Source organism: Dama dama, chromosome 9 (genome assembly GCF_033118175.1).
Source record: "Dama dama isolate Ldn47 chromosome 9, ASM3311817v1, whole genome shotgun sequence".
In the NCBI taxonomy this organism is placed as follows: Eukaryota; Metazoa; Chordata; class Mammalia; order Artiodactyla; family Cervidae; genus Dama; species Dama dama.
This window is the reverse complement of record NC_083689.1, coordinates 13,644,804-13,657,106: the sequence shown is the minus strand read 5'-3', so window position 1 is coordinate 13,657,106 and position 12,303 is coordinate 13,644,804. Positions and strand designations below refer to the sequence as shown.

The window sequence follows — 12,303 nt, the reverse complement described above, 5'->3', positions numbered from 1 at the left end:
AAATTTTGGTGTTGTTTCTTTTATATAAGGGCACTTAAGTGACTCCAAATACTATACTTCTGAAAGATACTTTTTAATAATCAGAATAAGGGCCACCAAAGAATGGCCACATCCTAATACCCAGAACTTTAGACTATATTATTTTATATAAGGAGGGGAATTGATTTGGTAGAGAGAGGGAGGTTGCTAATCAGCTGACCTACATATAATAAGATTGATCATGATTGTTTTTTTAAAGAAAAATTTAATTAGAATATAATTACTTTATGGTGTAGTTAGTTTCTGTATTGTATTGTTGTATTGAAACTAAACTGTATTAGTTTCTGCCATGCAACAAGTGAATCAGCCATAAGTATATATACGTCCCTTCCTCTTGAGGCTCCCTCTCACCCTCTCCCCTATAAGTCTTAACAGAGCAACCAGCTGAGCTCCCTGTGCTAAACGGCAACTTCCTGCTGTTGTTGTTCAGTCAATCAGTCGTGTCCAACTCTTTGCCACCCCATGGACTGCAGCATGCATGCCAGACTTCCCTGTCCTCCACTATCTCCTGGAGCTTGCTCAAACTCATCCATTGGGTCGGTGATGCCATCCAACCATCTCATCCTCTGTGGCTCCCTTCTCTTCCTGCCCGCAATCTTTCCCATCATCGGGGTCTTTTCCAGTTGTTCCTATATTATGTTACATGTGTGTGTGTTCTGCTAGGTCACTTCAGTAATGTCCAACACTGTGAGATCCTACTGACTGTTGCCTGCCAGGCTTCTCTGTCCATGGGGTTCTCCAGGCAAGAGTACTGGAATGGGTAGCCCATACCTTCCTCTGGGGAATTTTCCCAACCCAGGGATCAAATCCACGACTGTTACATCTCCTGCACTGGCAGTCAGGTTTTTTTTTTTTTTTACCACTAGCACCACGTGGGAAGCCCGTATTAAGCACCTACATGTTAGCAACTATTATGTACTCTTCTTGTATTGATGATTTTAATATTATATAATGTACTTTTCTTTAGTTTTGGCTTTTTTTTTTCCTTTTATCTTTTTTTAGTTTCTAATTTTTTTTTTTTTCCTTACAAACCCTTGTGTCAAAAATAGGTCGCAGGAAGGGAGCTGCTCTGCTACAAAAGAAACCTCCACCCAGAAGCAGGTCGACTAGGAATGGTTTAGCACCAGGTTCCGCATGAATGTGCGGTGCGTGTCAGGCGAGGGGGCGGCCGCCTTTCCGGCGGCTCCCCGTGGCCCAGGATGAAGGGCTCTCTGCACTAGATCCTGGTCCAGTCCCGGGGCAGGGCACCGCCCACCGGTGGGGACGGCGGGGGACCGGCTATCCGAGGCTCCGAGGCTCCTGTGGAGCTGCGGAGTCCTTCAGCCTGGGCAGGATTCTGACTTAGAGGAGTTCAGTCATAATCCAAGAGATAGCAGCTTCGTCCCATTGGCTCCTCAGCCCAGAATATATACCAAGTTTTAGCCTTTGTTTTAAAGTCTATTTTTTTCCCCTAAGATAATGTTCTCCATACTTCCTATTTCTTTTAATTTCCATATGCATGAAATATCTTTTCCATCCTTTTACTATCATTCTTTGTGTGAATTTAGCTCTAAAGTGAGTTTCTTATACACAGCATATAGAAGATAGAAGAGTCTTGTTTTTTTTTTGCTTTTGTTTTTTTTAACTCAGTCACCCTATGTCTTTAGTTGAAACATTTAGTGCATTGGCATTTAAAATATTAATGATGAATATGTGCTTATTGACACTTTGTTATCCATTTTCCAGTATTTGTAGTTCTTCTGAAAATATTTGGCATAATATATATGTCATCTGGGGCTTCCCCAGTGGCTCAGTGGTACAGAAGCTGCCTGCAGTGCAGGAGACATGGGTTCAATGCCTGGGTTGGGAGGATCCCCTGGTGGAGGGCAGGGCAACCCACTCCAGTATATTCACCTGGAGAATCCATGGCTGTGGTCCACGGGGTCACAAAGAGTGGGACACAGCTGAAGCAACTGAGCATGCATGCACATGCATGTATCATCTGAGATGAAATTATTAAGTAATCCATGTAGCACCATGAAATTAACCAGAATTTCAAAGTCTTTCTGTTCTTAGGCTAGGAAAAACTTTGTGAAAATAGGAAAGTGGATAATGGGGGTAGCTGTCTTTTAATCAGATAGAGGAGAAAGCTTCAAAAAGTGAGTGTACAGATTATTTAAAGTGTAAAAGTCAAAGAAACAGAAATTCCAGGAAATGAATAGAAAAAGCAAGTTCAACATCCAGAATCTAATCAAAGAATAGGAGTTTTTGTTCCAAAGCTTGAGCTCTTCTTCAAGGATGCTTCTTCAAACCCAGAACAATTTCCCTTTTTATAACTGCCATGTGAATGACTCTTTTCAGAGCTCTTTTTATGTCTTTGTTTCTGAGACTGTAGATGAAGGGGTTCAGCATGGGTGTGACCACCGTGTACATCACAGAGGCTGTTGCACTTGAATGAGAGCTGTGGGGAGCAGCAGCGGAGCTAAGGTACACTCCTAGGCTTGAACAATAATATAAGGAGACAACTGAGAGGTGAGATGCACAGATGGAGACTGCTTTATATTTCCCCTGAGGTGATGAGATTCCACGTACAGAGAATATTATCTTAGAGTAAGAGTATAGGATACCAGTCAGGGGACCACCACCCAACAGCACTGTTGTAAAATACATAATGGTATCATTAAGAAGCGTATCATCACAGGCAAGCTGCACAATCTGCTTGATTTCACAGAAAAAGTGAGGGATTTCCAAATCTGTACAGAAAGACAGCCGTAACACAAGTAAGGTTTCTAACAAGGAAAGCAGGGTACTAATGATCCAGGATAGCAGAACCAGCAGTCCACAGAGTTGAGGGTTCATGATGACTGTGTAGTGCAGGGGGTGGCAGATGGCCACATACCGGTCATAGGCCATCACGGTCAGAAGAAAATCATCCAATACTGCAAAGAGCATGTAAAAATACATCTGACTGATGCAGCCTTCATAGGATATAGCTTTTCTCTGGCTCTGTATATTGATTAACATCTTTAGGATTGTTGTGGTGGTGAAACAGATGTCTACAAAGGACAGGTTGGAGAGGAAGAAGTACATGGGCGTGTGGAGGTGGGAATCTGAACTGACAGCCAAGATGATGAGCAGGTTTCCAAACCCAGTGATCAGGTACATTAGGAGGAAAAGCACAAATATGAGGGGCTGTAGCTCTGGTTTCATTGATAATCCTTGAAGAAGAAATTCTGAATCTTGTGTATCATTTCCTGGTACCATGTTGTGGTGTTGATGACTAGGAATGAAAAAAAAAAAAAAAAATGTGTGAATCACTTTTACCCAAATGGGCATTATTCATTTGAAAATGCTACAATTACATCTATATCTATCTGTACCTACCTATCTACCTATCTGTCTATCCATCCATCTTTTCATCTGTATTTTTAATGAATCCTCACATTTAAAGGATGTTTTGTGACATCTCTGACTACGAATTCTGTTAGAGAGAGAGGCATAATACTGACCTAAGTGGAAAAAACAGATCTAAATTGCTAAGGTAGCCCCAGTTAGATTATGATGTAGAGAAAACTTTCAGATTTTCTCTCAAGGGATCATGCATTACACAGTTTTCTTTTTATTACACAGTTTTAATGAGAAATATTTTTATTCATTTGAGAAATATATGCTGAATACTAGCCATTTTTTTAGGTTTAAAATTCTGAGAAAGAAAAACCAAAAGAATAATGATAAAGAATATAAGCACATAAATAAATGGTGACAGATTCTATGAATAGTGTAAAAAAGTGTAAAAAACAGTGGATGAGGGTGCTTTTTTTTTATGTAAACTGAGAGTTCAGAAAGGCCTAAAAATGGTGAAGATAAAGTGATACTAAATGTTGTTAAGATATATCCATCTAAAATAGAGGAACTGACATATATAAAGCAAGTATTAGGAGACCTAAATGGAGAAATTGACAACAGCACAATAATAGAGGAGGACTCTGACACTCCTTTTACATCATTGCATAGCTCATTGAGACAGAAAATCAACAAGAAACAACAGCCTTACGTTTTCATTGGGCCAGATGGACATGATAGATTTGTACAGAACATTCCATACAAATGCAGCAGAATATACATTCTTCTCAGATGCACATGGAACTTTCTCAAGAGTATTGTTTCCCACATGTTGGGAAACAATAGTCTCAATAAATTCAGAAGACTGAAAATTCATCAGTCATTTTCTGATCACAATGGTATGAAACTACAAATCAACTATAGAAGAAAACTGAAAAAAATCACACATATATGCAGGCTAAACAACATGCTACTGAACAACTATTGGTCAATTGAGAAATCAAAGGAGTCATTAAGAAAAATACCTGAAGACAAATAAAAATGAAAATGTGGCATGTCTAAATCTCTGAGATGAGCAAAAAAATGAGAGAAGTTTATAAGAACACAGGCCTACCTCAAGATACAAGAATGCTCTCAACAAACAATCTAACTTTATTTCTAAAGAAAGTAGAAAAAGAAGAAGACACAGCTCAAATTCAGTAGAAAGAATGAAATAATAAAAATCAGAGAAGAAATTAATGAAATAAAGACTACAAAATAGGAATGATCAGTCATACTAACAGCTGATTCTTTGAAAAGACAAACATAATTGGCAAACCTTTACTAGATTCACTAAAAAAATAAAAGAGAGAGGCAGAAGTTTTTAATTAATAAAATCAGAAATGAAAAAGGAGAAATAGCAATGAATACCAGAGAAATACAAAAGATTATGAACAGCTATAAGTCAACAAATTAGACAACCTAGAAAACATAAACAGAATCTTAGAATTATATGACATTTCATTACTGAATCATGAAAGGATAGAACATTTGAACGGACCTATTATTTAATAAAGATATTAAAACAATAACCAAAAAGCTCCCCCAAATAAAAAGTTCTGGACCAGGCAGCTTCAGGGGTGAATTCTTTGAAACACTACCTATCCTCCCCAAACTTTTCCAAAAATTAAAAGAGAGAAAAACCATCCTTAATAATTTCATGAGACCAAATTTACCCTGATTCCCAAACCAAGCTAGAACAACAACAAGAGCAAAAAAAAAAAACATAGTGCAATAGACCTGAAGAACATAGAGCAAAAAGCCTCAACAAAATATTAACAAGAGAATACAATACTTAAAAGGACCACACACCATAAAAAAGTGTAGTCAAGTGGTTTATGTTTCTGGAAAGGCAAGGATGTTTTAACATCTACAGATTAACATGGAAAATAGCAATAAAATGATGAAGAATAAATAACATATGATCAGTTCAATAGATCCAGAAAAACATGCTGATGTTGAAAGAGAGTTCAAAAGATTCATAAAAACTTTAACCATATAAATTCTCAATAACGTGGGTATAGAGGAAATTTGCCTCAACATAATAAAACCCATATATGACAAACCCACTGCTAACATCATAATCAATGTTGAAAAACTAGATGCTATCTCTCTAAGATTAGGAACATGATGAAGGTACCCACTCTTCCTATTCATATTCAATATAGTATTGAAGTCCTAACCAGTGTAATGAGGCAAGAAAATATATAAAAGACATTTATTTTTTGCAACTGGAAAAGAAGTAAATCTATCATAAATCACAGCTGACAAAAATTTAGTGTAGGAAACTCTAAAGATCCCATTAAAAACTATTAGAAATAACAAATGAATATTATGAAGTTATAGGTATAAAATCAATATTAAAAACTACTATGTTTTATACAATAATGAGGAACTAGCAGGAAAAAATAAACTCAAATACAAACCCACCTACAATTGCAACAAGAGAATAAAAGTTTAACTCCTAACAAAAAAAATCAACTCAAAATGGGTTAAACTAATGAATGCTATACCTGAGAAATCATAAAACTTCTAGAAGAGGACAAAGGCAATACTCTCTTTTGCAATATATTGCTAGATACTTCTCCTAAGGCAGAAAAAAACAAAACAAAACAAAAATAATCTAATAGGATTATATTAATTAAAGATCTGCTCAGCAAGGGAAACCATGAATAAAATGAAAGGACAACCTACTAAATGGGAGATAATCTTTACCAATAATTTATCAGATAAGGGATTCATATTCAATTTTATAAAGAACTCATATAAGTCAGCAATCAAACTACAAACAACCTAATTCAAAAGTGGGCAGAAGAGCTGAATAGACTTTTCTCCAAAGAAGACATACAAATGACCAGCAGGCACATGAAAAGATGTCCAACCTCACTAATTATTAGTGGAATGCAAAGCAAAACCAAAATGTGACATCACCTTTGGCCCTTTAGGATGACTGTTATCAAAAAGTCTAGAAATAATGTGTTAAAGAGGATGAAGACCATAGGTAACCTTTATGCACTGTTGGTAGGAATGTAAGTTGGTGGAGCCACTGTTGAAAAACAATGTGGAAATTCCTCAAAATTTAAAAATAAAACCGACATATCATCCAAAAATTCCACTTCTGAATATTTTATCCACACCCCCCAAAAGTCCCACTAATTTGAAAAGAGGTGTGCACACCAATGTTCATTGCAGTATCACTGAAAACAACTAAAATATGGAAGCAGCCATTTATAGATGAATGGATATAGAAGATGTGGTAGGTGTCTACCATGGAATACTATTCAGTCAAAATAAGTCTTACCATTTTTGACAAATGTTCATCTAAACTAGGAGGTATGATGGAAGGAAATAACTCAGATGGAAGAAGACAAACACCATATGATTTCATTCAGGTGTGGAATAAAGTATATGTGTGTGTGTATGTGTGTGTGTATACATCATTAAATAAATGAACAAACCAAATAAAATAATAACAAACACTTAGATACAGAGAACACAGTAGCTGTCATAGGGAGCATTGGGGCAGACAAAATGGGCCAGTAGTGACAACTGTGTAGTGAAGGATGGAAACTGAAGTTTTGGTGGTGAGCACACTGTAGTAGAAGTCAAAATATAATATACACATGAAACTTATGCAAAGTTTTAAACCAGTGTTACCTCAGTAAATAAAAGAATGTAGAAATAATACCCAAATTGCAGTTGGTAAGCCTTCCATGGATATGTAAACATGGAGATCCATATTTATATGACCATTTTGTGTCCTGTATTTAAGAAAACATGAGAGTCAATTTAAAAACAGAGAGACCTACACATTAGAGAGTGAAAAGATCTAGAATACTCACGTGGTTCCTGAGAAATTGTGATGAGAAAAAAAAATATTGTTCCTGGCAATAGTCTAACTCTAGTTATATCTCGTCAATGCCCAGAATACCTAATAAATCAGGAAAAACATACACACAATTTAGTCTCCAGAGAAACAAACAACATTTTACAATGTTAAGACCCTTTACTGATTAAACATTCAATTAGAGTAATGATCATAGGAAATAAATTCTCAATTTAAAACAGAAAATCTACAAGGTACAACAACCAATGTACATTTAAAAAATTGAAACAGTGAAATATTTTTAAAAATGATACCATATGAAAAGACTCTGGGCACTTGAAAACTCTGTTTTGAATTTTGGATGTACCACATATTAGTTTTCTGTCATGGGTGGCCATGGAACCATTATAAATGCTAATGTTCTCTTTTACGTAGTAAGAGAGTAGTATACACTGTCTGGAGGTGCTCAACAGATTTATTCAATAAGTAAATAGAATAGTTCCTTCCTGTTAACAAATGAATGTTTATCACTGCCAATGAGATGAAATTGATTTCCTTCCCTACGTATCAAGTGTCACTGTTGCTTCCCCACCTCTCAGTAATGAAATAATTGTTAAGTAGAGCTTGTTAGCATAACTCTTTTTCATATTAGGTGCAATTTGTTATCCATATCCACCTCTCTTAGTCTGTTTCTAATCAACACACAAACATACTCAAACATAAAACATGATACATGGACAAACATGAAAATAAAAGATGCAAAACATGAAAATATTTACAAAATATGCATCCAACAAAGGATTAGTCTCCAAAATTTAGTAACAGTTCGTGTGGCTCAATATCATAAAAACAAACTATCTAATAAAAAAATGAGTCTTTCTAATAAACACATGCTCAAATACATCCCGTCTTAAGCATTTAAAAAATGCCCTTAGTTCACTGCACAAGACTCTGAACCTAATATTCTATAATACAACTCCCCTTAACTGTAAATATCCTCAGCTATGTTCTAATTTTACTGGAACTACACTATGCCTCAAATTCCTTCTTCATTCTCATTAAGCTGAACTTTCTATTCCATGAGTTAGCTGTAACAATGCTCCTTGTATTTCTAAGTTCAAAAGACCCTTCTCTTTTTACCACATTAAGTGAATTAATTATGGATTAACTAGTCTATCTAGCATAGACACATGGCAATCTCCTGTCTCAGGGCTAGAGTAGTCTGGCTCTTAGGTGAGCTTAGGTAAAAGTTTTCAGTTTCATTTCTCTCTGAATCTTTTTTCCTCACGTACCTATTGAGTTCTCAGATGTACCTGGATAATGTCTCTAAAAGAAAAATCTCTGTATGGATATTTGAATTACTGTCTGGATGATCAGCGATGGAAATGGAAGCTCGGTTTCCAGACAAGCCAACAGGAAGTAGCAAAGCATTGGTTCCTGAGCTATGATTAGATTCCAAAAGCAACAACCAAGTCCTCTCCAGCACCAGGAATGCACACACTAAGGAATTACAGCAGAGGAGATAGTTATAGCTCCCTAGGCTGCTCCTTAGGCACCGTTTCCGTTGCTGCCCCAACTTCTGAGCTCGTAATTTCCCTGTGGGACGCTGATCTGAACACAAAGAAAATGATTCCTATTGAGTCTCCGTTCTCAAGAGACCAGATTAGTAGAAATCAGGTGAATCCAGTCTATTCTTAGTTCTCCACGAACTCTCCTGCCTTCCAGAAATCTCACCTTATTATACCTAATCTCAACCTTGATCTAACAGTTTTCTCCAAATCTGAGAATGATAACCTGTGTTTACTAGGTCCCATGGAGTTTCAAAGCATTGAATTGTGAGGAAATGTTTCCCAATAACTCTAGAAAATTAGTATTCCCCTTTTCAACAAAAAATCTATACGTGCATAAATGAACCAAATGTAAAACAGCTAGTTGGTTAAAAACAAAACAAAGCAAAACATAAAGCCCTTTTGCTTTTTCTTTTAGTGAGTGTGAAGAAAAATGGCAGTAGAAATACTATGACATCACTATACAAAAGGAAAGGACTCCCATAGACAACTTACGATGGAGAAAGTATCTCCATAGTACATTCTAACAAACTCACAAATATATTCACCTTCACAGATAATGAAGTAATTTGAAAGTAAAGGTCATTACCATGGCTACTTTGATATATTACATAGTTTCTTTCATGTGAATACCCACACTGAGAGGATACCGTGAGAAACATATCTAATGAAATGCTGTTGCAAGAGACTACTTTCAAGAATTCTTTGGTCTGTTTCTCATTAACATACAGTCAAGTATGCACCATCTTTTAAAATACATAAGAATGCCATCACTTCACTGTGTATTCCCTCCTCTGCTAATAATGATATTTCTCTAATCCAGTTAATTACGGAGATCCTTGGACTTATTTTCCACTTTTACCAGAAGCACTTTACATCTCCCATTCTATCTTCTAATTGGGCTTCCCAGATGGTGCTAGTGGTAAAAAAAACCCTCCTGCCAATGCAGGAGTTGTAAGAGATGCAGGTTTGATCCTTGGGTCAGGAAGACCCCTTGGGGAGGGCATGGGAACCCACTCCAGCATTCTTGCCTGGAGAATCTCTTCAACAGAGGAGTCTGGCGGGCTACCTTCTGCAGGGTCAAAAGAGTCAGAAGGACACGACTGAAGCAACTTAACACACACTTCAATTTAATTTTCAACATTGACCTTGCTTTGCTGAGTACAATATTCACTTCTTTCTTAAGCATAGTAAATAAATTAATGAATGAATGAGGCAAGCAAGCAACCAGTCACAGTGAATTGGGGGCATAGTTTAGGGAGGGTTGGCTCAGGTAAACATTCTTGGTTTTCCTTCTCTCTGATTCACTCCTACAATGTCTAAGGGGCTTTCAGACTCAAGGATTGTGATCTCTGAGAGGACAGTCTCCAGGAGGAATCACAAATTCCCCCTGGATGGTTGATGGTAGAGATTGAAATCTTCCCCCTGGCAAGAAGGCAGGAAGGAGTGAAATACCGGTCTCTGAGTCAGGCTTTGAACACTGAAAAGAAACAATAGTGTCCCATTAAGCCCTGAATTTGTAACTATGAAGAATTTTGCCCCCTATATATGTTCGTTGGGCACATATTCCTCTTGTTACTCCAAATTATAAGTACGGATGTTCACTTAACTCTTATTTCCCCACTTTGAGGTGTCTCTTCTCACTGGGATGTCCAGACTTGGGGTAGAGGAGATGGGAGTCATGAAATTTTCTTTTCTTACCCTGTTCAATGGGATTCCCAGGTGGCAATGATTTCCTTAGTGGTTAAAAAGGTAAAGACTCTGCCTTCAATGCAGGAGACCTGGATTCATTTCCTGGGTTGGGAAGATCCCCTGGAGAGGGGAATGCCTACACAGCCCAGTATTCTGACATGCAGAATTCCCATGGACAGGGGAGCCTGGCTGGCTACAGTCCAAGGGGTCTCAAAGAGTTGGACACACTGAGCAACTTTCACTTTCATGTGTCGCTAGTGGCAAAGAACCCACTGTCAATGCAGGAGACATAAGAGACACCAGGTTCAGTCCTTGGATTAGGAAGATCCCCTGGAGGAGGGCATGGCAAAACACTCCAATATTCTTGCCTGGAGAATCCCATGGACAGAGGAGCCTAGCAGGCTACAGTCCATGGTGTCACAAAAAGAAGGACTCCCATCACTGAGTCAGTGATGCCATCCAACCACCTCCTCCTCTATTGCCCTCTTCTCCTCCTGCCCTCAATCTTTCCCAGCATCAGGGGCTTTTCCAGTGAGTCAGCTCTTCACATCAGGTGACCAAAGTATTGGACCTCCAGCATCAGTCCTCCCATGAATATTCAGGGTTGATCTTTTTAGGATTGACTGGTTTGATCTTCTTGCAGTCCAAGGGACTCTCAAGAGTCTTCTCCAGCACCACAGTTCAAAGGCATTAATTCTTTGGTCCTCAATCTTCTTTAAGACAACTTACTTATGACAAACTCATTTTTTTTTCTGTAAGCTATATTAACCTAGATATAGAAATGGTGCACAGTTTGGTTTTAGAGAGAAGAGCACTACAACCAGGCACAGGATCATGGATGAGCCTTAGACATAATGTGTAGAGCTGTTGCTGCTGGTGCTAAGTTCCTTCAGTTGTGTCCGACTCTGTGCGACCCCACAGACGGCAGCCCACCAGGATCCTCTGTCTCTGGGATACTCCAGGCAAAAATACTGGAGTGGCTTGACATTTCTTTCTCCAAATGTACAGAGACTGAAAGCTAATTGCAAACTCACAAGAAATATAGTATAACTTGGAACAACCCCAAACTGTACCATGTCATTTGATAATAAATACATTATGTCTTACTATTTTATTTTATGATGGATGGTTACTTAGCCTGCTAACAAATATAATCATCAGTGGAATGATATTAATAGCAAGGATAATAATCTATTGCTTGTTATGTTTCACTGTGTTCTAATATTTGCAAACTGCATTTCTGATTACTTTCATTTGTCAGTGAATGTTTAACAGGAGGATTCCTACATGCTGTTTCTCATAAATCCTCTGTTCCTTATCAGCTTCTGGCAACAGAAATGAGTGGAACAGCACGCCACTCCCAGGACTGAGGTCATAGGGTGAGACATGCATGAATCTCCTTTAGTAAACGTTCTCCTTATGACAAAACTGCTTAGTCTCAATCCTCTTTCTTGAGATATGGATTGTCTCCTGACCTTATGACCATTGTTAATCCCTTGTTCCCTTGGTAACTGTTGCTGTACCTTTGGATTTCTGATCTTTATCATTGTCAAAAGAAATTCCTTGTACAACAGCCTATATATACTCATAGAAAGATCATTAAAGCACCTTTACTCCATCAGAGCTTGGGTCCACGTTTCTCTCTCTCTCTCTGTCTCTCTCTCTGTCTCTCTCTCTCTCTCTCTCCCTCCCGCTAATTCTCTGGAGTGTGTAAACCCGCAAAGCTCATTCTCCTGCCCGGGCTTTCAAGACCCCCTTGAGAGGGTGCCCTGTGCCTTCATGAGCAGTGCAAGCCCTGTTCTAGGGTTTCATTGGTTC

At 38.0% G+C, this 12,303-nt stretch overlaps 1 protein-coding gene across 1 annotated transcript; it reads right to left on the bottom strand.

Moving 5' to 3' along the window:
* Window positions 1–2,310: 2,310 nt before the first annotated feature.
* Window positions 2,311–3,282, bottom strand: LOC133061627 (olfactory receptor-like protein OLF4). The gene has a single exon (XM_061149599.1). It carries the CDS (start codon window positions 3,280–3,282, stop codon window positions 2,311–2,313), a length of 972 nt encoding a protein of 323 aa, XP_061005582.1.
* Window positions 3,283–12,303: the final 9,021 nt, after the last annotated feature.